We start from the raw sequence: 27,534 nt of genomic DNA on the forward strand, positions 1-27,534 counted from the left end.
ACAGCGCATCCTCCCTACTGACCCTCCGACAGTGCTGCGCACCCTCCCTACTGACCCTCCGACAGATCTGCGCATCCTCCCTACTGAACCTCCGACAGTGCTGCACACCATCCCTACTGACCCTCCGACAGCACTGTGCACCCTTCCTAGTGACCCTCCGACAGCACTGCGCACCCTCCCTACTGACCCTCCAACAGCGCTGCGCACCCTCCCTACTGACCCTCCGACAGTGCTGCGTACCCTCACGACTGACTCTCCGACAGAGCTTCACACCCTCCCTACTGACCCTCCGACAGTGCTGCACACCCACCCTACTGATCCTCCAACAACACTGTGCACCCTCCCTACTGACTCTCCAACAGCACTGTGCACCCTTCCTACTGACCCTCCGACAGCACTGTGCACCCTCCCTACTGACCCTCCGACAGTGCTGCACACTCTCCCTACTGACCCTCCGACAGTGCTGCACACCCACCCTACTGATCCTCCAACAACACTGTGCACCCTCCCTACTGACTCTCCAACAGCACTGTGCACCCTTCCTACTGACCCTCCGACAGCACTGTGCACCCTCCCTACTGACCCTCCGACAGCACTGTGCACCCTCCCTACTGACCCTCCGACAGAACTGCGCACCCTCCCTCCTCACTCTCCAACAGCACTGTGCACCCTCCCTACTGACCCTCCGACAGAGCTTCACACCCTCCCTACTGACCCTCCGACAGTGCTGCACACCCTCCCTACTGAGCCTCCGACAGAACTGTGCATCCTCCCTACTGACCCTCCGACAGCACTGCGCACCCTCCCTACTGACCCTCCGACAGTGCTGCACACCCTCCCTACTGACCCTCCGACAGTGTTGTGCACCCTCACTACTGACCCTCCGACAGTGCTGCATACCTTCCCTACTGACCCTCCGACAGTGCTGCACACCCTCCCTACTGACCCTCCGACAGGACTGCGCACCCTCCCTACTGACCCTCCGACAGCACTGTGCACCCTCCCTACTGACCCTCCGTCAGAATTGTGCACCCTCCCTACTGACCCTCCGACAGAGCTGCACACCCTCCCTACTGACCCTCCAACAGCACTGTGCACCCTCCCTACTGACCCTCCGACAGTGCTGCATACCCTCCCTACTGACCCTCCGACAGCGCTGTGCACCCTCCCTACTGACACTCCGACAGAGCTCCACACCCTCCCTCCTGACTCTCCGAAAGAACTGCGCATCCTCCCTACAGACCCTCCGACAGAGCTTCACACCCTCCCTACTGACCCTCCGACAGCACTGCGCATCCTCCCTACAGACCCTCCGACAGAGCTTCACACCCTCCCTACTGACCCTCCGACAGTGCTGCACACCCTCCCTACTGACCCTCCGACAGCACTGCGCATCTTCCCTACTGACCCTCCGACAGCGCTGCGCACCCTCCCTACTGACCCTCCGACAGCACTGCGCATCTTCCCTACTGACCCTCCGACAGCGTTGCGCACCCTCCCTACTGACCCTCCGACAGAGCTTCATACCTTCCCTACTGACCCTCCGACAGCACTGCGCACCCTCCCTCATGACTCTCCGACAGAACTGCGTACCCTCCCGACTGACTCTCCGACAGAGCTTCACATCCTCCCTACTGACCCTCCGACAGTGCTGCACACCCTCCCTACTGACCCTCCGACAGTGCTGCACACCCACCCTACTGATCCTCCAACAGCACTGTGCACCCTCCCTACTGACTCTCCAACAGCACTGTGCACCCTTCCTACTGACCCTCCGAAAGTGCTGCGCACCCTCCCTCCAGACCCTCCGACAGTGCTGCGCATCCTCCCTACTGACCGTCCGACAGTGCTGCACACCCTCCCTACTGACCCTCCGACAGTGCTGCACACCCTCCCTACTGACCCTCCGACAGTGCTGCACACCCTCCCTACTGACTCTCCAACAGCACTGTGCACCCTCACTACTGACCCTCCGACAGAGCTTCACACCCTCCCTACTGACCCTCCGACAGTGCTGCACACCCTCCCTACTGACCCTCCGACAGCACTGCGCATCTTCCCTACTGACCCTCCGACAGCGCTGCGCACCCTCCCTACTGACCCTCCGACAGAGCTTCATACCTTCCCTACTGACCCTCCGACAGCACTGCGCACCCTCCCTCATGACTCTCCGACAGAACTGCGCATCCTCCCTACTGACCCTCCGACAGAACTGCGCATCCTCCCTACTGACCCTCCGACAGTGCTGCGTACCCTCCCTACTGACCCTCCGACAGAACTGCGCATCCTCCCTACTGACCCTCCGACAGCGCTGCACACCCTCCCTACTGACCCTCCGACAGAACAGCGCATCCTCCCTACTGACCCTCCGACAGTGCTGCGCACCCTCCCTACTGACCCTCTGACAGTGCTGCACACCCTCCCTACTGACCCTCCGACAGAACTGCGCATCCTCCCTACTGAACCTCCGACAGCACTGCGCACCCTCCCTACTGACCCTCCGACAGTGCTGCGTACCCTCCCGACTGACTCTCCGACAGAGCTTCACATCCTCCCTACTGACCCTCCGACAGTGCTGCACACCCTCCCTACTGACCCTCCGACAGAACAGCGCATCCTCCCTACTGACCCTCCGACAGTGCTGCGCACCCTCCCTACTGACCCTCCGACAGATCTGCGCATCCTCCCTACTGAACCTCCGACAGTGCTGCACACCATCCCTACTGACCCTCCGACAGCACTGTGCACCCTTCCTAGTGACCCTCCGACAGCACTGCGCACCCTCCCTACTGACCCTCCAACAGCGCTGCGCACCCTCCCTACTGACCCTCCGACAGTGCTGCGTACCCTCACGACTGACTCTCCGACAGAGCTTCACACCCTCCCTACTGACCCTCCGACAGTGCTGCACACCCACCCTACTGATCCTCCAACAACACTGTGCACCCTCCCTACTGACTCTCCAACAGCACTGTGCACCCTTCCTACTGACCCTCCGACAGCACTGTGCACCCTCCCTACTGACCCTCCGACAGAGCTGCACACCCTCCCTACTGACCCTCCAACAGCACTGTGCACCCTCCCTACTGACCCTCCGACAGTGCTGCATACCCTCCGTACTGACCCTCCGACAGCGCTGTGCACCCTCCCTACTGACACTCCGACAGAGCTCCACACCCTCCCTCCTGACTCTCCGAAAGAACTGCGCATCCTCCCTACAGACCCTCCGACAGAGCTTCACACCCTCCCTACTGACCCTCCGACAGCACTGCGCATCCTCCCTACAGACCCTCCGACAGAGCTTCACACCCTCCCTACTGACCCTCCGACAGTGCTGCACACCCTCCCTACTGACCCTCCGACAGCACTGCGCATCTTCCCTACTGACCCTCCGACAGCGTTGCGCACCCTCCCTACTGACCCTCCGACAGAGCTTCATACCTTCCCTACTGACCCTCCGACAGCACTGCGCACCCTCCCTCATGACTCTCCGACAGAACTGCGTACCCTCCCGACTGACTCTCCGACAGAGCTTCACATCCTCCCTACTGACCCTCCGACAGTGCTGCACACCCTCCCTACTGACCCTCCGACAGTGCTGCACACCCACCCTACTGATCCTCCAACAGCACTGTGCACCCTCCCTACTGACTCTCCAACAGCACTGTGCACCCTTCCTACTGACCCTCCGAAAGTGCTGCGCACCCTCCCTCCAGACCCTCCGACAGTGCTGCGCATCCTCCCTACTGACCGTCCGACAGTGCTGCACACCCTCCCTACTGACCCTCCGACAGTGCTGCACACCCTCCCTACTGACCCTCCGACAGTGCTGCACACCCTCCCTACTGACTCTCCAACAGCACTGTGCACCCTCACTACTGACCCTCCGACAGCACTGTGCACCCTCCCTACTAACCCTCCGACAGCACTGCGCATCCTCCCTACTGACCCTCCAACAGCACTGTGCACCCTCCCTACTGACCCTCCGACAGCACTGTGCACCCTCCCTACTGACCCTCCGACAGCACTGTGCACCCTCCCTACTGACCCTCCGACAGAGCTTCACACCCTCCCTACTGACCCTCCGACAGTGCTGCACACCCTCCCTACTGACCCTCCGACAGCACTGTGCACCCTCCCTACTGACCCTCCGTCAGAACTATGCACCCTCCCTACTGACCCTCTGACAGAGCTGCACACCCTCCCTACTGACCCTCCGTCAGAACTATGCACCCTCCCTACTGACCCTCTGACAGAGCTGCACACCCTCCCTACTGACCCTCCGACAGCACTGTGCACCCTCCCTACTGACCCTCCGACAGCACTGTGCACCCTCCCTACTGACCCTCCGTCAGAACTATGCACCCTCCCTACTGACCCTCCGACAGACTGCACACCCTCCCTACTGACCCTCCGACAGCACTGTGCACCCTCCCTACTGACCCTCCGACAGTGCTGCGTACCCTCCCGACTGACTCTCCGACAGCACTGTGCACCCTCCCTACTGACCCTCTGACAGCACTGTGCACCGTCCCTACTGACCCTCCGACAGTGCTGTGTACCCTCCCGACTGACCCTCCGACAGCACTGTACACCCTCACTACTGACCCTTCGACAGCACTGTGCACCCTCCCTACTGACCCTCCGACAGCACTGTGCACCTTCCCTACTGACCCTCCGACAGAGCTTCACACCCTCCCTACTGACCCTCTGACCGAGCTTCACACCCTCCCTACAGACCTTCCGACAGCACTGCGCACCCTCCCGACTGACTCTCCGACAGCACTGTGCACCCTCCCTACTGACCCTCCGACAGCACTGTGCACCCTCCCTACTGACTCTCCGACAGCACTGTGCACCCTCCCTACTGACCCTCCGACAGCACTGTGCACCCTCCCTACTGACCCTCCGACAGTGCTGCGTACCCTCCCGACTGACTCTCCGACAGCACTGTGCACCCTCCCTACTGACCCTCCGACAGCGCTGTGCCCCCTCCCGACTGACTCCGCGACAGCACTGTGCACCCTCCCTACTGACCCTCCGACAGTGCTGCGTACCCTCCCGACTGACTCTCCGACAGCACTGTGCACCCTCCCTACTGACCCTCCGACAACGCTGTGCCCCCTCCCTACTGACCCTGCGACAGCACTGTGCACCCTCCCTACTGACCCTCTGACAGCGCTGCGCACCCTCCCTACTGACCCTCCGACAGCACTGCACACCCTCCCGACTGACTCTCCGACAGCACTGTGCACCCTCCCTACTGACCCTCCAACAGAGCTTCACACCCTCCCGACTGACTCTCCGACAGCACTGCACACCCTCCCGACTGACTCTCCGACAGCGCTGCGCACCCTCCCTACTGACCCTCCAACAGAGCTTCACACCCTCCCGACTGACTCTCCGACAGCGCTGCGCACCCTCCATACTGACCCGCCGACAGTGCTGCACACCCTCCCTACTGACCCTCCGACAGCACTGTACACCCTCCGTATTGACGCGCCGACAGTGCTGCACACCCTCCGTACTGACCTTCCGACAGCACTGTGCACCCTCCCTACTGACCCTCCGACAGAGCTCCACACCCTCCCTACTGACCCTCTGACAGCGCTGCGCACCCTCCCTACTGACCCTCTGACAGAGCTTCACACCCTCCCTATTGACCCTCCGACAGCGCTGCGCACCCTCCCTACTGACCCTCCGACAGTGCTGCACACCCTCCCTACTGACCCTCCGACAGCACTGCGCACCCTCCCTACTGACTCTCCGACAGTACTGCACACCCTCCCTACTGACCCTCCGACAGTGCTGCGCACCCTCCGTACTGACGCTCCGACAGCACTGCACACCCTCCCTACTGATTCTCCGACAGAGCTTCACACCCTCCCTACTGACCCTCCGACAGTGCTGCGCACCATCCCTACTGACTCTCCGACAGCACTGTGCACCCTCCCTACTGACGCTCCGACAGCACTGCGCACCCTCCCTACTGACCCTCCGACAGTGCTGCACACCCTCGCTACTGACCCTCCGACAGAGCTTCACACCGTTCCTATAGACCCTCTGACAGAGCTTCACACCGTCCCTACTGACCCTCCGACAGAGCTTCACACCGTCCCTACTGACCCTCCGACAGTGCTGCGCACCATCCCTACTGACGCTCCGACAGCACTGCGCACCCTCCCTACTGACTCTCCGACAGAGCTCCACACCCTCCCTACTGACTCTCCGACAGAGCTTCACACCGTCCCTACTGACCCTCTGACAGCGCTGCGCACCCTCCCTACTGACCCTCCGACAGTACTGCACACCCTCCCTATTGACCCTCCGACAGTGCTGCGCACCCTCCGTACTGACCCTCCGATAGCACTGCGCACCCTCCCTACTGACCCTTCGACAGTGCTGCGCACCCTCCATACTGACCCTCCGACAGCACTGCGCATCCTCCCTACTGACCCTCCGACAGTGCGGCGTGTCCTCCCTACTGATGCTCTTACAACACAAAGGTTAAAGTCCAACAGGTTTGTTTCAAACACTAGCTTTCGGAGCACTGCTCCGTCCTCAGGTGAATGAAGAGGTATGTTCCAGAAACATATCTATAGACAAAGTCAAAGATGCAAGACAATGCTTTGAATGCAAGCATTTGCAGGTAATTAAGTCTTTACAGATCCAGAGATTGAGGTAACCCCAGGTTGAAGAGATGTGAATTGTCTCAAGCCAGGACAGTTGGTAGGATTTTGCAAGCCCAGGCCAGATAGTGGGAGATGAATGTAACGCAACATGAATCCAAGGTCCCGGTTGAGGCCGTACTCATGTGTGCGGAACCTGGCTATAAGTTTCTGCTCGGCGATTTTGCATTTCGCGTGTCCTGAAGAACGCTTCACGTTGGAAAACACTTACTCGGAGATCAGAGGCTGAATGCCCTTGACTGCTGAAGTGTGACCCGACTGGAAGGGAACATTCCTGCCTGGCGATTGTCGCGCGACTTCCATTCATCCGTTGTCGCAGCGTCTGCAATGTCTCGCCAATGTACCACGCTTCGGGACATCCTTTCCTGCAGCGTATGAGATAGTTAACGTTGGCCGAGTCGCACGAGTATGTACGGCGTACCTGGTGGGTGGTGTTCTCACATGTAATGGTGGTATCCATGTCGATGATCTGGCACGTCTTGCAGAGATTGCCATGGCAGGGTTGTGTGGTGTCGTGGTCACTGTTCTGAAGGCTGGGTAGTTTGCTGCAAACAATGGTTTGTTTGAGATTGCGTGGTTGTTTGAAGGCAAGTAGTGGGGGGGTGGGGATGACCTTGGCAAGATGTTCATCTTCATCGATGACGTGTTGAAGGCTGTGAAGAAGATATCGTACTTTCTCCGCTCCGGGGAAGTACTGGACGACGAAGGGTACTCTGTCGGTTGTGTCCCGTCTTCTGAGGAGGTCGATGCGGTTTTTTGCTGTGGCGCGTTGGATCGATGAGTCAAGCGCCATATCCCATTCATACGAGGGCATTCAAAGCATTGTCTTGCATCTTTGACTTTGTCTATATATATGTTTCTGGAACATACCTCTTCATTCTCCTGAGGAAGGAGCAGTGCTCCGAAAGCTAGTGATTTGAAACAAACCTGTTGGACTTTAACCTGGTGTTGTAAGGCTTCTTACTGTGCTCACCCCAGTCCAACGCCGGCATCTCCACATCACTGATGCTCTGACAATGAGCCACTCCCTCACAACTGACCCTCCGATAGTGCTGTGGACCTTCACTACTCATGCTCTGACATTGCTGAGCTCCCTCCCTACTGCACCTCCGACAGTCCAGCACTCCCTCAGTACTGACTCTCTGACAGTGCAGTGCCCCTCAATATTGTATGGAAATGTGCATTCAACACAAAATACTGTTTATTTATAACAAGAACTAAAATGATTGGTTACTGTAGGGTGTGTGAGGAACCAGAGTTGGTTACTGTAGGCTGAGTGAAGAGCGAGGATTGGTTACTGTCGGGAGGGTGAAGGGCCAGGATTGGTTACTGTTGGGAGATTGAAGAGCGAGGATTGGTTACTGTAGGGAGGATGAGGAGCCAGGATTGGTTACTGTAGGGAGGGTGAGGAGCCAGAATTGGTTACTGTCCGGAGGGTGAAGAGCCAGGAGTGGTTACTGTAGGGAGGGTGAAGAGCAAGGATTGGTTACTGTAAGGCTGGTGAAGAGCCAGGATTGGTTACTGTAGGGCTGGTGAAAAGCCAGGATTGGTTACTCTAGGGAGGGTGAAGAGCCAGGAGTGGTTACTGTAGGGAGGGTGAAGAGCCAGGATTGGTTACTATAAGGCTGGTGAAGAGCCAGGATTGGTTACTGTAGGGCTGGTGAAGAGCCAGGATTGGTTACTACAGAGAAGAGGAAGAGCCCGAGTTGGTTAGAATAAACTCACCCTTGTTTCACAAGATCCTCTTCTTAACCCCGCCTGAGAGTCACGAAGCATGTGATAGAAAAGCACAATGACACATTTATATTAAGATAAAAGGAGATGTTTATTATGTTGCGACGTATGGTGGTTTACTGATGGTTGCTGTATTTTTGAGCCATCGCTAAATTACATGCATGATCCACAGGTGACAGATGGCCATTCCTTTACAAAAGCTGGACTCGGTAGAATGGTTCACAAAACAGGCCATGCGTTAACATATAACTGCAGCAACCAGCGGCAGGGTCAGTGGTGGTTGATGAGAAATGTTCATGGGTCATGGATCGAGGGTCATGGATCAAGAATATGCCCTCCCCCAATTCTTCTAATAACTGAGGTTAGCCAATTTTGCAAATCATGACTGGGTTAACGCTGACTGGTATTACATCACTGGTTTACTATTTAAACTCACAATCCTAACCTCATACCATTGCAAAAGGACATGGATTTGAAGTTGATATTGGCTTCCATCCACTGTGAGGACAATATATCCAAACTGTGATATATTTCCACACAATGAAACAAAGTGTTTGTAAATGGAAATCCACCCAGATAATGAAGTTTCAGTTTTCATTGTTCGACACAGACTGTTTTCAAAGTGAAAAAATACTGTTTTGTTACCTGTAAGGCAGGTAATCTGTGCTACTCAACTCAGTTACAGTAGAGGCTTTGGAAGAAGGCTCAAAGTCGTCCAGAAGTTTTACAGAAGGTTTATTGAGCAACACAACTTAAATAGCAGCGTGAGTTCTTACTTTAAGAACTATTCTAGTAGAAAGGTTACAACTTTTCTATACACTACAACTAGGCCTGACCACACTAGCAGCCCTGAGCTAAATCTCTGCCTCTGTTCTCCTCACAGCCTAATCCACCAAACCGGCCAGAGGGCTGCTTGCTTCCCCTTTTATACATGCCAGTGCTGCCCCCTAGTGATCTTTCCATTACCCATCAGCCCCTTCTGTACATACCCATGTAAAGATCACTACATCCCCCTTTTCACTTTTTTTTCATAGTTGCAGAGCTGTAACTAAAAAAAACTCAAACACAGTTAGTTTCATGCCCAGATACAGAACAGAGAGCAATGATTGTATCAGTTCATGTTCACAAGTTCAGACGGTTGGGTTCACGTCTGAGTCGTGTAGACCTCCTGAATGGGCATGGAGACCCAGAGGTTTTTTTGTAAATTTGGGCACCAACTGCTGCTGTCCCGGGATGTTGCATGATCGCGTCCTGCAGATCTAACGTCGGAAATATAGGTTGATGAGGTGGAACCTTCAGCAGGTCTCGCCGATTGCGTCGAAACAGTATTCCATCATCAGACTTCACAACGTACGATCGTGGCGATACTTGGCGGAGCACCATTGCCATGTTAGACCAACCTCCACCAGGGTGTCGCAATCTAACCATATCGTTGATCGCGAACGGATGCAGCACTTTTGCATGCCGGTCATAGTGCTGCTTTTGTCCGTGACGTTGGTGACGCATCTTGTCCAGGACTGGCGAGTGATCTGGATCGGCGAAGTGTAACGCCGGTAGCGTTGTCCTCACATCTCGATTGAAGAGCACTTGAGCTGGTGACAACCCAGAGCTCAAAGGCAATGAACGATATTACAATAGAGCCAAGTGTATGTCGGAATTCGAGTCAGTGGCCTTGCTGATCAGTTGCTTAATAATGTGGACACCTTTCTCCACCCTGCCATTCGATTGCAGAAAGTGTGGACTCGACGTCACGTGCTTGAAGTTGTATTTTTTTGAAAATTTCAACCACTCCCAGCTTGCAAAGTAAGGACCATTGTCGGACACGACCGTCTGTGGGATGCCATGCCTCGAGAAGGTTTCCTTGCAGGCTTTGATAACTGACGCCGATGTGAGATCCGGGAGTTCCATTACCCAAGGAAAGTTGGAGTAATAATCTATGAGAAGAACGTAGTCGACCTATATGTCGACCCATGGAATGAAACAAGTCGATGCCAACTTTGCCCCACGGTGACGTAGCCATCTCATGCTGCTGGAGTGGCTCCTTGCATGGTGTCGGTCGATGTTTTTGGCACGTGTCACATGTGAGCACCATGTTTGTTATGTCCTCGTTTATCCCAGGCCAGTACACAGATTGCCTCACTCTTCTTTGGCATTTCTCGACATCAAAATGCCCCTCATGAATCCTGCGGAGCATGTCCGGCCGGAGCGCAAGAGGAATGACGATTCTGTCATTTCGCAGTACGATGCCATCCACCACGGACAGTTCAGTTTGGACGTTGTGGAACTGCCCCCTTGGCCAGCCATGCTGAAGGTTGTGCATGACCTGGAGCAGGGTCGCATCTTCTCATGTCGCCTGACGGAGTTGCTGTAGGCCTTTGTCCGTTGCCGGGTGTGTCTCCCTGCACCACTCTGTGCATGAGCTTCCACATCATTAATGGAAGCTGGAGGTGGACTGTCAGCATCAATGGCTCGGGGTAAGGTGTAAGCTATTATTAGGTCCTTCCCAGGAGTGTAGACCAGCGTGAAGTCATACCTCTGCAACTTCATCACCATGCGTTGTAAGCGCGGCGTCATGCCATTGAGATCTTTGTTGATAATGTTGACCAGTGGCCTATGATCAGTCTCCACTAGAAATGTGGGAAGACCATACACATAGTGGTGGAATTTTGTTATACCCGTGATCAATCCCAGGCACTCCTTCTCTATCTGTGCATACTCCGTGCGGTCATCGCTCGAGAAGCGAAAGCCACTGGGACCCAGTCCGACTGGTCATTCTGTTGAAGTAGCACCGCACCAATTCCATGTTGACTGGCGTCGGTGGAGATCTTTGTGGGTTTTGCCGGGTCAAAGAATGCCAGCGTTGGAGCTGCCATCACTTGGTGCTTCAGATCCACCCATTCATCTTGGTGGCGTGGAGTCCAGTCAAACTCCGTGTCCTTCCTTATCACTTGTCGGAACGCCGTCGTCCGTGCTGCTAGGTTCGATATGAACTTGCCTGGTAAGTTGATGAATCCAAGAAACCTGAGCACTGCTTTCTTGTCACGTGGCCGCTGCATGTTCTGAATTGCCGCGATCTTCTCTGCGTCCGGCTTCACCCCATGCTCTGATATCCTGTCACCCAGGAAGGTCAGAGACGAACGTCCGAAGGTGCACTTGGCTTGGTTGAGTTTCAGCCCAAATTGGTGGATTCTTTGGAAGACTTGTTTTAACCAAGCAATGTGGTCTTCCTCTGTCGCTGACCATATTATGATGTCATCAACATATACACGGACGCCTTCAATGCCTTCCGTCATCTGCTCCATAATTCTGTGAAATATTTCGGATGCAGAGATAATCCCGAAAGGCATACGATTATAATAGTATCGTCCAAACGGTGTGTTGAAGGTACACAGCAGTCGGCTGGAATCATTGAGCTGCATCTGCCAGAAGCCTTGTGAGGCATCAAGTTTGGTGAATATGCGAACCTTCGCCATTTCGTTTGTTATCTCCTCTCGCTTGGGGATGGGGTAGTGCTCCCTGCGAATGTTTTTGTTCAACTCTTTGGGATCTAAACAGATTCTGAGTTCACCGGACGGCTCTTGACACATACCAATGAGCTGACCCAGTCAGTCGGCTGTGTGACCTGTGATATGATGCCTTGAGATTGGAGGCGTTGGAGTTCTGCTTTTAGCTTGTCCCGCAACGGAGCTGGTACCCTCCTTGGTGCATGAATGACCGGTGTTGCATAACATCGGGTAACGTACCCATGTCACAAAAGACGTCAGGATACTCACTGAGAAGCAGTTGGATGGCATTGACCAGTCGTGATGAGTCAACCGTGTTCATGAAAATCCTTTATATCATCCGTAAATCCTTGCCGGCTTGAGCACCTAACAGTGACGTTCTTTTGTCGTCCACGATCTCAAAACGTAGTCCTTTCGTGACTTTGTTATTAACTACTTGTAGGCGACATGATCCCCTCGAGGTGATCTGGTTGCCATTGTAGTCTGTTAACTTGCATGCAGCAGGTATCATCTCGTGTGTTCCTGGGATGGTTGCGAGATCTTTGCTTGTCATCAAGTTCGCGGATGCTCCCGTGTCAAGCTTGAACGTAATTGGGGAGTTGTTCATTTGCACCGTGGCACTCCATTCGTTTGTGGATTCAATGGTATGCACATATTGAGGCTGTGTGGTCAGCTCGTGCGGTTCCTCTGTGGCATTTATGATTCCAATGCCGTATGTGTTCTCCCAGGAGTGGATCTCTTCGTAGTCGGAAAAGTTTTCTTTGGGTGTCTGAGTGTCCATTGCATCTACTGTGCGAACTTTGAAGTTTCCATGTCTTTGCATTGGAGAGTAATATTTGGCTGTGGATTGACACTGGGAAGCAAAATGATTCATCTTGGAGCACTTTAAACATCTTTTCCCTAGTGCAGGCCATTTCCCTTTTAAATGGGCGGTGCCACAGCGGTAGCACGTCATGACGTCCGTGGCGTCACGCGTCGGCAGCGATCGCGCATGCGCGACTCACTCTTCTGGCTGGGGTCGGTACTTTACATACCGGGATCTTGCGTGATCGCATTTCTCCTGACTGCGCACATGCGCAGACATGCTGTAATGGGCGCCAGCGGCCGGAAAAGAAGGCATGTGAGGAGGGGCCACCATTTTGACATCTTCCACCACGTGGAGTACATTCTCCATGTTTTTTTTTCTCAAGAAGCTCCAGGTACTGCTGTTTTTTCTGTTCTTGCTGCAAGCATTTTGCTACGGTAGTTTTTAAAGTTAAATCATTTTGCTGCATTAATGATTCCCTTAAATTTTCATCTGAGAGACCACAGATTAATTGATCCTTGAAGATGGAGTCTGTTACATCAGCATAGTTACAACCTTGTGCTAGCAATCGGAGATCTGTGATAAAATTAGAGATAGTCTCCCCGTCGTTTTGGAATCTGTTACGCAGGTTAAAGCGTTCCATGATTTCATTTGACTGTGATTTACAGTGTTCATCAAATTTTGCCATTATCACTTGACAGCTATTTTTATCTTCATTGTCACCATACGTAAAAGAGTTATAAATGTCGACAGCTTGCTGGCCTGCCGTTGAGAGTAATATCCCAATCTTTCTCTCATCGGGGGCTGCATTTAAGGCAGTAGCCGCCATGTATATTTGAAGCTGCTGTTTATACATTTTCCAGTTACTGTTTAAATTACCGATAATTTTCAGCAACTCTGGAAGTGGCGTTGTGGTCCATCGCTTCGGTAGGTTGTTTGGAATCAAAATGCTGCGAAGTCTTCCACAGTCAAGCGGCTGGCCCGTTACTTTTGCTGCTTGTTTTGGTTCTTTCTGGTCTAGTCTAATCTATCTAGTACTGTCCGATTAAAGCCAATCTGGGACCATGTTTTGTTACCTGTAAGGCAGATAATCTGTGCTACTCAACTCAGTTACAGTAGAGGCTTTGGAAGAAGGCTCAAAGTCGTCCAGAAGTTTTACAGAAGGTTTATTGAGCAACACAACTTAAATAGCTGCGTGAGTTCTTACTTTAAGAACTATACTAGTAGAAATGTTACAACTTTTCTATGCACTACAACTAGGCCTGACCACACTAGCAGCCCTGAGCTAAATCTCTGCCTCTGTTTTCATCACAGTCTAATCCAGCCAACCGGCCAGAGGGCTGCTTGCTTTCCCTTTTATACACGCCAGTGCTGCCCCCTAGTTCCATTACCCATCAGCCCCTTCTGTACATACCCATGTAAAGATCACTACAAACACTTAAATCTCAAATCAACAGGTTATTTTTACATTTTCTCTAAAGTTATAAGCAGCTGTTACTTGAAACAAAAGTCTGGGGGGAGTACACTTCCTTTAAATTACTTCCCTTTTTCATGGATCTAACTATTTTTTTAATTTAGAGTACCCAATGATTCTTTTCCAATTAGGGGCCAATTTAGCGTGGCCAATCCACCTAACCTGCACATCTTTGGGTTGTGGGGACGAAACCCATGCTGACACGGAGAGAATGTGCAAACTCCACACAATGACCCGCGGTCGGGATCGAACCCGGATCCTCAGTGCAGTAGGTAGCAGTGCTAACCACTGTCCCGCCCCTTTCAAAGATATAATTAGTTGTCTTACCAGAAACTTAGCTAGTTAAAAGTGTCACTGCAGATAACCTAATTTTTCTACCCCATCTTCCCTGTCTGACAGTTTCCATCTCTCCCCTCCCCTCGTTCATCTCCACTTTCCCCTTCCCATTCCCTCGCCCCCACCACACCCCTTCATCTCCTCACCTCCCTCCTCCCTCCCAACCTTGCCCTCTACCTTGTGCAGCCCCCTCCTCACCATTCCTCTCTCTGTTCCCACTATCCCCAATCTTCCCCCTACATCTCTCCCATTAATCCTCCGCACTCCACCACCTTGTCTTCTCCCTCTTCTCCTTCCTACCCCTCTTGGCCCCTCGTCTTCTCCCATTTGTCTTTCTTCCTCTGACTCACATTGATTCTAGGTACAAAGTGCCTCAAAGACAGGATCCAGGTGCCTGACCTCAGGAGTGTAGCATAGGCAACGAGCCGGGTGAAGTGCCCAGCTAGGAACATAGGACCAGGAGTCGGCATTCAGCCCCTCAAGCCTGTCCCGCCAGTAATGAGATTATGGCTGATCTGTGGTCTAACTCCATATACCTGCCTTTGGCCCATATCCCTTAATATCTTTGTTTTAAAAAAATCTATCTATCTCAGATTTAAAATTAACAATTGCTCTAGCTTCAACTGATGTTTGTGGGAGATAGTTCCAAACCCCTACCACCCTTTGAGTGAAGAAGTGCTTCTTAACATCGTTCAAGAATGGTCTAGTCCTAATTTTAGACTATGCCCCCTAGTTTTGGAATCTCCAACCAGTGAAAATAGTTTATCTTTATCTACCCTATTTTTCTCTGTTAATGTCTTAAATACTTCAATCAGATCACCCCTTAATCTTCTGAATTCTAGCAAAAGCAGGCCGAATTTGTGTAATCTCTCCTTGTGACTTAACCCCCGTAGCCCAGTTATCATTTTAGTAAACTTACGTTGCACTCCCTCCAAGACCAAAATATCCTTCCTATGGTGTGATGCCCAGAACTGCTCACAGTACTCCAAGTGGGGTCTAACCAGGGTTTTATATAGCTGCAGCATAACCTCGGTGTCTTTATATTCCAATCAATCCTCTTGATATAAAGGTTAGCATTCCATTAGCCTATTTTCTGCACTTGTTCATGGCATTTTAAAGATCTATGCACCTGAACCCCAAAGTCTCTTTGGACATCCACTGTACTTAACCTCTTTCCATTTAGAAAGTACCCTGTTCTATCCTTTTTTGATGCAAAATGGATAACCTCGCTTATTGAGTTCCATCTGCCACAAATTTGCCCATTCACCTAGTCTGCCAATGTCTCCTTTCAATTTTATGCTATCATCTTCACTGTCTACAATGCCATCTAACTTTTTTTTTCATCAGCAAATTTGGATATATGACTTTCTATGCCATTGTCCAATGAATAATGTGAATAATTGCGGCCCCAACACAGATCCCTGTGGTATACCTCTTGTTACCTCTGCCAAAAAGAGTAATTACCCATTATCCCCACTCAATCAATTTCCGAACCATGTCAATAATTTGCCCTCAACTCCGTGGGTTTACACCTTAGTTAACAGTCTCTTATGTGGAACTTTATCAAATGCCTTCTGGAAGTCCATATAAATAACATCCATTTTTTTTGTACAAATTTAGTGTACTCAATTCATTTCTTTCCAATTAAGGGGCAATTTAGCGTGTTCAATCCACCTACCTTGCACATCTTTGGGTTGTGGGGGCAAAACCCACGCAAACACGGGGAGAATGTGCAAACTCCACACGGACAGTGACCCAGAGCCGGGATCGAACCTGGGACCTCGGCGCCGTGAGGCAACAGGGCAAACCCACTGCGCCACCGTGCTGCCCCTAAATAACACCCATAGACTTTCCCCGTCCACAAACTTAGTCACCTCTTGAAAAAATTTCAGTAAGATAAGTCAGGCATGACCTTCCTTTCATGAATGCATGCTGGCTCTCCCCGATTGACCAAACGTTTTCGAGGTGTTCAGTTACCCCATCCTAATTATAGATTCCAGCAATTTCCCCACCACAGATGTTAGGCTGTCTGGTTCCCTGGTTTCCCCCCGTCACGCTTCTTAAAAAGTGGAGTGACATGTGTTCCCAAACAGTGTTTTATTGTAGAAATGGTGATTGTGAGGAGTGGGGTTAGGTTGTGACATTGGGCTGGGGCATGGGGTATGGTTTAAAGAGGCAATTTGCAAAAGATCCAAATTACATCAATGTTGTTTCACTGGGGTGGTGGTAGGGTTGGAAATGATGGGATCTTTTTTGATGGAAGAATTAAGATGGGCTGAATGGCCATCTTGATTCACCGTGGCCGGAGGGCAAGGCTCAACCGGAGGGAAGGAGGGAGTGAGGGTGATTTTACGCATCATCACCTGAGGGCTGCCACTTGACATGTCTCCTTCCAAATAAACGAATGGCGCAGGAAAATAATACAGGTCAAAATGTCAGAAAGGCCATGGCGAGTATCAGTTATCATGAGTTTAATTGTATAGCAAAGAAAAGGTTCTATCTGTTCTTACCAGGACCTGCAAATAGAAATACAAAATATAAACCGCAAGATGGCTGCCAAAATTAAATTATAGCAACTTAAGAATGTCGGGAGAGGAGGCTCTGGGTTAGAGAAGCTGTGAATATGGAATTCGGAGCAACTTTGGTTAATAGCAGGAGAACAACCACAAGGCAATATGCTAACCAATCATTTCTGAGAATACTCATCCTCTTCCTCTTCTCTGACGAGGGCACAGATAAAGCAAGCGGTTATTAACGCCCCGATCAGCTGTGACACAAAGAATGGCAGCTTCAGAAATTAGCCACTTAACTTCTGTGTTTAGAGTTTGCAGTCAAATCACACAGCCAGCACGCAACACATGAAATAATCCGTCTCAAGACTTGCCCACCCAACCCTGACAGCTTACTGCAGTGATGGGCAATCTAGGCCAGTGACTGGGCCGCATGAGTGGCCCTCCTTCATCTCAGTGGGCAGCAAGATAGAAATGGGGCTTGATCACTACCCATGACCCCATGATTAAGATTAAATACATTTAATACATGCTGAATATTTAATAACGAGCTATAAAAAATGCTTTTTCATTCATATATTAATAGAACTATCATCAACTTCAAACAGTAAAAACAAAATAAATATTTACACTTTGGATGCAAAAGGAGCGCACGGTTCGCACAGTCAAGGCAGGATCTCACCATATTTTTTCAGTGTCGGTTCCGATGAGAAAACTCACTGAATATTTAGCCTCGTTAACAATTTATTTTTCCCCACGTGATTCATGCCTCGCTCGTGGTGGCTTGCCTCTGATGTGCTCACCCAGGGAAAAGTTAACCTCTGTCATCAATGGGGCGCTCCTTTTAAACGCCTCCCCAGCACTCCTCTGCGCTGGTTCCAAGTCCAATCGGGGAGATGTGCCAAGAGGACAGCACCACAGTTGGAGGGAGCCCTCACCAAACTCCTGGATGGTGTGGAGCAGAGGCATGACATCCTCTACCCACAATCTCGCAGACATCCATCAAGCAAGGTCACCACCACCTCCGCCTGGAAGGCAGTGACCGCGACAGTGAGCGCCAGCTGACGCCATAAGAGGACGGGGCAACAGTGCCGAAGACAGTGAATGCCTTCTTCACACAGCCATCTCGATCATCAGTAAAGTGAAGGGAGGGGTCATCAACATCCCTATCAAGCAGCATTTGCTCAGCAATAACCTCACTGACACTCAGTTTGAGTTCCACAAGAGCCACTTAGCTCCTGACCTCATTACAATCTTGATCCAAAAGAGCTGAACCCCAGAGGTGAGGCGAGAGTGACTGTCCTTGAAATCAAGGCAGCATTTGACCAAACGTGGCATTAAGGGGCCCCAGCTAAACTGGAGTCAATGGGAATCGGGGGGAAATCTCTCCGCAGGATGGAAACATACCTGGCACAAAGGAAGATGGTTGTAGTTATTGGAGGACAATCATCTCAGTCCCGGGACATCACTGCAGGCGTTCATCACGTAGGGTTTTAGGCCCAACCATCTTCAGCTGTTTCATCAATAACCTTCTTCCCATCATAAGGTCACAAGTGGGGATGTTCACTGATGATTTCATAATGTTCAGCACCATTTGCATATGCAGCAAGACCTGGACAATATTCAGGCTTGGGCTGATAAGTGCCAAGTAACATTAGTGCCATACAAGTGCCAGACAATGACCAGCTCCAACCAGAGAGAATTTAACTATTGCCCCTTAACTGAATCCTCCACCATCAACATCCTGGGGTTTAGCATTGACTCGAAACTGAACTAACTATATTAATACTGCGGCTACAAGAACAGGTCAGAGGCTAGGAATTCTGCAACAAGTAACTCACCTCTTGAATCCCCAAACCCTGCCCACCATTTATAACAAACAAGTCAGGAGTGCGATGGAACAGCCTCCACTTGCCTGGATGAGTGCAGCTCCAACAATATTCAAGACATACAACACCATCCAGGCCAAAGCAGCTCACATGTTTGGCATCCAACCACCGCCTTTAACATTAACTCCCCCCATCACCGATGCACAGTTGCAGCCATGTGTACCATCTACAAGAAGCTCTGCAGTTCACCAAGACTCCATTGGCAACATCTTAAGGAGAGGCAGTGGCATAGTGGTATTGCCGTTGGGACCAGTAATCCAGGGACCCAGAGTAATGCTCCGGGGGCCAGGGTTCGAACTCCACCCGGCGGGGGGTCGGAGAATCCCGCCCCAGGAGTAAGGCTGATATGGCGACTGATTGTACAGGAGAATTGAAGGCGGGGAACGAGGGCTACAGAGGAAAGCAGATGCACATTATGGTAATCCTCAGCACAGTCGAGTTGGCAATCATCCCGATTACAGAAATAGTACAGGAGAGCGTGGCAGTAATGTATTTGAAGGGGCGGCTGTTGCTGGAAAGGAGCAGGTGGGAGAGTTGCTCCCATTGCCAGTGGTAGCGTTAAAATTGCTAGCATTTGGGTTAAAAGCATCCGGTACATTAAGATGGCCAATACCCCAAAGAGATAATCCATCAGCTTGGACCAGACTTGTGGTCGGGTCGAATAAATCCAGGTGATGGGAAGATGAATTAACCTCCCAGCCAGTCTCATTTCCAGGTGGCACATATTCTTTGGTTGTCATCTGTGATATTCCAAAGATAAGACATAAAGATCCAACACAGAGTCATACAAACATGCACCAGCTCCATTCTTTGAAAAACCCTGTTCAGAGCACAGAGAGTGTAATGGTACCAGCACTGATGCATTTTTTTCAAATGGCTGTTTTGTATGTCTTCTGTGTGGTGTGTGGTTGCATGTTTTTCTGATCCACCATCTTATTACACAAACTAATAATAATCTTTATTAGTGTCACAAGTAGGCTTACATTAACACTGTAATGAAGTTACTGTGAAAATCCCCTAGTCGCCACATTCCGGCGCCTGTTCGGGTACACAGAGGGAGAGTTCAGAATGTCCAATTCACCTACCAAGCACATCTTTCGGGACTTGTGGGAGGAAACCGGAGCACCCGGAGTAAACCCACGCAGACACGGGAAAACGGGCAGACTCTGCACAGACAGTGGCCCAAGTTGGGAATCAAACCCGGGTCCCTGACGCTGTGAAGCAACAGCGCTAACCATTGTGATACTGTGCCGCCATTCTGTAGATATTGGAACAACAACTGCATGCAACACTGTCGCAATTGATGTGTTATGTACTCTGGGATAACACAGGCTGCAACTCAATGCAACTTTGACCAAAAGATACTCCAGACTTTGAAGTAAGTTCAATGTGATTTATTGAACCATTAGCACAGTTCTCTATGAGTTCAACTCTCCTTCTAATCTTGCTATAGTGACTCAGTCGAACTAACCAGTCTGCTCTAAGCCATGCGGTGGGTGTGATGCTTCTGATCTGCCCCTGTCCTTCTCTTTGACCGCATTTGTGCCCTGTCCTTTTATATGGGTTGCCCCCTTGTGGTAGTGTCACCTCTGGGTGTCTTGACTGCTCATTGGTCGTGTCCTATTCTATGTGTTCATTAGCTGTATGTCTGCATGTCATAACATCTCCGGTGCTCCCTCTAGTGTTTACTTAGTTGTAGTGTATTTACATTAACCCATTGTGTATATACAGTGATGCATATCACCACAGCAATCATTTCACAGTGGTAAGGGACCAGAATCTGAATATCCAGCTTCCTGAGACCATTCATAGTGTGTCCATCTATTTTATCATTTTTTAAATTGGAATGTTTTATTATGTGAAGTCTCATTTTCCAGTGTAAGCTGTTGCTTGTCATTTCCTGTTGGTTAGTCAGTGCCCAGCTGGGCATGTGTGCAAGAAATGCATTGCCTTGTCAATTTACTGTTCTATAAAACCAACATATGCTCGTAATACTTTGGACTCTGAAATTGGGAGCCGGAAATTTATGATCTTCAACATTTTACTGGTGGTTGGGGAGGGCTGATCTCTCCACAGGGAGAAAAAATGTTTATGCAGAGTCCAATTTACGATTTTTAAAATCGTAAACGTTTCTTGAGGGAAATACAGTCTTGTGTATTTGTTTATTCTTTTTAAGTTAGCAAGCAGTGACTCATTAGGCCCTAATGTGAACGTGGTGTGGGTCCCAAAGTTGGCCAGTTGGCAGAAGTGAGTTTGGGAAAAAAGTCTGAAGAATACTGATCAGGAAGTTCACCCGGAAGTTCCTTTCCAAGTCACAATATATTACTGTCGCTGGGTCAAAATCTTGGAACTCCCTCCCTAAGCGCACTGTGAGTCTACTGATACCACATGGACAGCAGTGGCTCAAGAAGGCAGCTCACCGCCACCTTTTTCAGGGCCATTAGGGGTGCTAGCCGAGTCAGTAATGCCCACATCCCGTGACTGATTTGTTTAAAAATCGCCTCAGATCTACTTTGCTCCAAGGTGAGCAACAGCAGCTTCGCTACCCTAACCTTGGAACTAAAATTCATCATCCCTGGAGCCATTCTGGTAAATCTGGGCTGCATCCTCTCAAGCACCCCGACATCCTCCCAAAAGTGTGATGACCAGAATGTTTCAGAAATTCTTTTACGGGATGTGGGCATTGCTGCCGAGGTCAGCATTTATTTCCCTTGAACTGAGTGGCTTGTTGGGTCATTTCAGAGGACAATTAAGAGTCAACCACGTTGCTGTGGGTCTGGAGTCACATGTAGGCCAGACCAGGTAAGGACGGCAGATTTCCTTCCCTAAGGGGTATTAGTGAACCAAATGGGTTTTTGCCACAATCGACCTCAGTCTCGGGGTCGCCATTGGAGACTAACATTACATTCCAGATTTATTAACTGAATTTAAATTCCACCAGTTGCGTGGTGGGATTTGAGCCCATGGCCCCAGAACATTAACCTGAGCTTCTGTATTACTAGTCCAGGGACATTACCACCGCCTCCCCTGTTACTGAGCTCAGTACTCTACTTGTGGCCTAACCAGGAGTTCCCGTGAAATTTCCATGCTTCTGAACTCAATGCCTATATTTATGAAGCTGAAGATCCCATACTAACTCGCAATGTGTCTCGCCACCTATAAAGATCGATGCATATGGAATCTCAGGTCCCTCTATCCCTGCACACTCTTTGGGACTGTGCCACTCAGTCTATATTATTTCTCACCATCCCTTTGACCAAATTGCATCACCTCACACTTCTGTATCGTAAATTCCATCTGCCACTAGTCTACCAATCTGATGACCAATCGGTGTCATGTAGCAGGCAAATGTTTGTCTTTTGCGACACTGATCAGGGGCGAGATTCTCCGACCCACCGCCGGGTTGGAGAATCGCCGGGGGCTGGCGTGAATCCCGCCCCCGCCGGTTGCCGAATTCTCTGGCACCGGAGATTCGGCGGGGGCGGGAATCGTGTCACGCTGGTTGGCGCCACCCCCCCCCGATTCTCCGGCCCGGATGGGCCTAAGTCCCGCTGCTAGAATGCCTGTCCCACCGGCGTGGATTAAACCACCTACCTTACCGGCGGGACAAGGCGTGCTCCGGGGTCCTGGGGGGGGGGCGCGGGGCGATCTGGCCCCGGGGGTTGCCCCCACGGTGGCCTGGCCCGCGATCGGGGCCCACCGATCCGCGGGCGGGCCTGTGCCGTGGGGGCACTCTTTTCCTTCCGCCTTCGCCACGGTCTCCACCATGGCGGAGGCGGAAGAGACTCCCTCCACAGCGCATGCGCGGGGATGCGGTGAGCGGCCGCTAACGCTCCCACGCATGTGCCCCCCGGCAATGTCATTTCCGCACCAGCTGGCGGGGCACTTCCGCCAGCTGGCGGGATGGAAATCAGTCCGGCGCGGGCCTAGCCCCTCAAGGTTAGGGCTCGGCCCCCCAAGATGCGGAGGATTCCGCGCCTTTGGGGCGGCGCGATGCCCGACTGATTTGCGCCGTTTTTGCCGCCGGACTGCGGACATCGCGCCGATACCGGAGAATTTTGCCCCAGGTTTTTGATAAGAGTTTGAAATCATCCCATTGAAAGTTTCACTCTGGTTACACTGTGTGGATTGTAGAACATATTCTCTAAGGTGGAGAATGTTATAAAGCCTGTGGGACACAGATTTTGACTACGCATCGGACCAGATGTGTTTCCCTCTTGGCTTTGTCCCTGGAATTTCAGGGCTTCCTTGGGATGAAGCTTCGTCTGCAGCATGATTCCTGGGATGAAGGGATTGTCCTATGAGGAAAGATTAAATAGACTGGGCCATTATTCTCTGGAGTTTCGAAGAATGAGAGGTGATCTCACTCAAAACATACAAAATTCTCACAGGGATGGACAGGGTAGATGTAGGAAGGTTGTTAACCCTAGCTGGAAGGAGTCTAGAACCAGGGGACAGTCTCAGAATATGGGGCAGGTCATTTAGGACTGAGATGAAATGGAATTTCTTCACTCAGCAGGTGTCAAATCTTTGGAACTCTTTATCCCGGAGGGATGAGTATAGATCGAGAGTTTTCTCGATCTTAAAAACATCAATGAAAATAATGCTGAATTAGAAGATCAGCTATGATCTAATTGAATGCTAGAGGGGGCTTGATGGGCTGAGTGGCCTACTTCTCCTATTTCTTCTGATCTTATTCGGCCCATTGCAAAGACAATAAGGCGGGACAGCCATTTCTTGACTCATGTTCCCACAGATTGGTTCATTAAGCACCCAACAGGGTATACAACTAGATAGGGTGCTGGGAACAATGGTTAAATACAGTGGAATTGCAACCACACCCACCAATGCCCCCAGAGACAGAGAGGGAAGAAACAAAATAGTGGCAGGCACATTCACTGTACAACACATATCTGTAATGCCTGTGGCTGTACTAACTGAGAAAGAGACTTCTGTTGCATGTGCCACCTTATACGTGAATGGGGCATCAAGCAGGACCCTGGCCCCAAGCCTGACCCAGTATTGTGAATTCATCATGACACTCCAGTCCAGCTTTGACTGGTCTTCAATGAGTTAGTTTGCTCAGATTCCAGTGATGCTCCACAACCGCCAATGTGACTCACCTGAAGACAGGCTGTACCAATGCCGACTGCTCCAATAATCAAGGTGTGGTCTTCTAGGGCCTGTTCCAATATGGTGATGCATCCACCCTGCAAACAACACATTCAGCCTAAAACATTCGCTGCTTCAGTGCATGCAACCTTTACTGACAAGAATGAGGTCCGGTTTTACTCCCAAAATTTATTGCGTGGAAAGATTTTTTAAAAAGCCAAGAGTTCTTGACTGTGGAAAGAAAGAATGGTCAGGACACACTTGGAAGATTTTGGCTCCTCACTGGAGAATGCAAAACTGGGGTAAATCAGAATGATAACACCAATGAACAATTAGAGTTACAAAGCAGGTCTGGGTCACATTTCATTGAATGGAATAGATCGAGAAAAGACATGTTACATATAAAACGAACAAGGACAGACAGCTCATGATCAATTGGGAGGCAAATGAGAGGATACAAGTGTGGATCTAACCATCGCCCCTTGACAGTCAATGGCATTAACATCGCTGAATCCCCCACAATCAACATCCCGGGGGTTAACATTGATCACAAACTGAACTGGACTATCCATATAAATACTGTGGCTACAAGGCTAGGAATCCTACAGTGATTATCTCACCTCCTGACCTACCAAAGCCTGTCCAAGGCACAAGTCAGGAATACTATCCACTTGCTTGGATGAGTGCTGCTCCAACAACACTCAAGAAGGTCGACCACTGTCCAGGACAAAGCAGCCCGCTTGATTGCTCCTCCTCCCACAAACAATCAAACCCTTCATCACCGACAGACAATGGCAGCCATGTGGACCATCTACAAGATGCACTGCAGTAACTCACTAAAGTTCCTTAGACAGCATTTTCCAAACCCACGGCCACTACCATCTAGAAGGACAAGAGCAGCAGATACCTGGAAACCCCACCACCTGGAGATTCCCCTCCAAGTCACTCACCACTCTGACTTGGAAATATATCCCCGTTCCTTCACAGTCACTGGGGCAAAATCCTGGAACGCCCTCCCTAACAGCACCGTGGGTGTACCTACACCTCAAGGACGGCAGCGGTTCAAGAAGGCAGCTCACCACCATCTTCCGAAGGGCAGCTAGGGATGGGCAATAATGCTGGCCTAACCAGCGATGCCCGCATCCCGTAAATGAACAAAAAAAAGATGTTAATATTTTAAGGGACACAGGAGCTAGCCAGTCCAGAATGTTATGGGATCTGCCATCTGCCGCTGGTGGGCTTTTCGGCTGACAGGTAAACTCTGCCAATTAGGTAATGAGTCTTTTTGCTGTCCGGGTGGTGTTCAAGGCAGCAGCAGGTCACATGAATGGATGTGTTAATGGATGTAGCATGGGGGCGAGTAATGTGATGACATTTCCAGAAATACATTTAATCACCGTTGGCAACCCTACTCCCGAGGGTGGGAATGGAGGTGGGGTATCCCTCTCTCTCAGGCACTCTGGGCACTCTGTGCTCGATCGAGGTCCCTGGCGCTGGGCAGAGGAGTGACTGTTGAAAGCTATTCCCCTATCATTGACGCCAACTCTCCACTCCTCGCTCCTGTGACCCCCCACCCGCACCGCACCCCACCAAACCCCACGACCCCAGCCCGCCTTCACTCACGTGTGGCCTGGGGTCTCTCTGTGATCCTGAGCTTTGGGTGGATGCAGTGCCGTCAGCAGCCACCACTCCCGTTGGCAGCATTACTGGCCGCCAACTCTCGATGGGCGGGGCCTCAATTGCAGGGTAGGCCCGAGGGCGGCAAGTGACTGAAGGGCACTTGATTCTGTCAGACCTTCCCCACGGAATTGACAGGGGTTCCCTGTTGGTTCCCTGACCAGTGAGTGAGACCCCCGTCGCAATCCGACAATACCCTGACCGCAGTTTCAGTAAGTGTCGCTTTACACATGCTCAAGTAAAATGGCGATGAATGACCCCCTATCTGCATCGAGTTAAAGACAATGAATGAACAACTAAGAGGTGGAACTGAAACTGGAAAAGGCCCATGCTGTGTCCTAGAATGTTAAAGGATATCCGGGAGGGACAGGAGCAAATTACTGCGGATGCTGGAATCTGAAATAAAAACACAAAATACTGTACAAATGCAGCAGGTCTGGCAGCATCTGTGGGTAGAGAAGGGGGCTAACGTTTTGAGTCTGGTTGACTCTTTGACAAAGCTGGGGCTGGATAGGGGCCAGCGATAGGTAGAGTTGCAGAAAAATGTCATGGACAGAAATACAAAAGGAATGTAAATGGGGGTGATTAAGGCTAAGAAGGGTGCTGAAAGTGGCCCATAAAGAGATTAGAATGTGTAAATGGCAGAACAAAGGTGAGCAGTGTGTCAAATGGACACTAGGAACAGGAAACAGGAGGCCCAAGTGGGGTGGGGGGGGGAGGGGTCAATGAGGGAAAAACAGATCAATGGAAGAAATGAAAATAAATTGATAAAAATAAAAATGGGGTGAAGGTGGAGGAGAGAGTTTGCAGTCTGAAGTTGTTGAACTCAATGATAAGTCTGGAAGGCTGTAACGTGCCTAATCAGAGGATGAGGTGCTGTTCCTCCAGTTTGCGCTGGGCTTCACATTGCAGCAGGTCAAGGACGGACATGTGGACGTGAGAGCAGGACGGTGAGTTGAAATGGTAAGCAACAGGAAGGTCTGGGTCCTGCTTGCAGACGGACTGAAGGTGTTCTACAAAGCGGTCACCCAGTCTGTGTTTAGTCTATCCAATATAGAGTAGACCACACTGGGAGCAGCAAATGCAATAGATCAGGTTGAAGGAGGTGTTGAATGCTGAGTGTCTTGGGTTACAGGAAGATATAGACGGGATGGTCAAATGGTCAGAAATATGGCAGATGGAATTTAACCCTGAAAAGTGTGAGGTGATACACTTCGGAAGGATTAATGTGACAATGAAGTATTCAATGAATGGCCTGACACTGGGAAGTTCCAAGGAGCAAAGGGACCTTGCTGTGTTTGTCCATAGATCTGTGAAGGCAGGAGGGCAGGTTAATGAAATGGTGAAGGCATATGGGACATTTGCCTTTATCAATCAAGGCATAGGTTACAAAAACAGGGAGGTCGTGTTGGACTTGTATAGAACTTTGGTGAGGCCACAGCTGGAGTACTGTGTGCAATTCTGGTCACCACAATATAAGAAGGATGCGATTGCACTGGAGCGGGTGCAGAAGCGATTCACCAGGATGTTGCCTGGGATTGAACATTTCAGTTGTAAGGAGAGGTTGGATAGGCTTAGATTGTTTTTGTTGAAGCACAGAAGACTGAGGGGTGACCTGATCAAGGTGCACAAGATTATGAGGGGCATGGACAGGGTGGATAGGGAGCAGTTTGTCCCCTTAGTTGAAGGGTCAGTTACGAGGGGACACAAGTCCAAGGTCGGGGCAGTAGGTTTAGGGGAGAATTTGAGAAGAGAAACTTTTTACCCAGAGGCAGCACGGTAGCACAAGTGGATAGCCCTGTGGC

The 27,534-nt window shown here is 50.8% G+C and overlaps 1 protein-coding gene across 4 annotated transcripts in view; it reads right to left on the bottom strand.

The window, feature by feature from the left end:
* tspan11 (tetraspanin 11) overlaps positions 1 to 27,534 on the bottom strand; it is a 211,796-nt gene that overhangs the window by 72,412 nt on the left and 111,850 nt on the right. The window contains exons 7-9 of one of the 4 annotated variants that reach the window (XM_072483971.1): positions 24,064 to 24,150; positions 17,225 to 17,308; positions 8,415 to 8,447 (exon numbers count right to left, since the gene is read on the bottom strand). In XM_072483971.1, coding sequence (XP_072340072.1) covers positions 17,228 to 17,308; positions 24,064 to 24,150 — 168 coding nt within the window. In that variant the 3' untranslated portion in view covers positions 8,415 to 8,447; positions 17,225 to 17,227. The remainder of the gene's footprint in view (positions 1 to 8,414; positions 8,448 to 17,224; positions 17,309 to 24,063; positions 24,151 to 27,534) is intronic. The other 3 variants (XM_072483972.1, XM_072483973.1, XM_072483974.1) reach the window with 3 other exon arrangements.

This window comes from Scyliorhinus torazame, chromosome 19, assembly GCF_047496885.1.
Source record: "Scyliorhinus torazame isolate Kashiwa2021f chromosome 19, sScyTor2.1, whole genome shotgun sequence".
Taxonomy (NCBI): domain Eukaryota; kingdom Metazoa; phylum Chordata; class Chondrichthyes; order Carcharhiniformes; family Scyliorhinidae; genus Scyliorhinus; species Scyliorhinus torazame.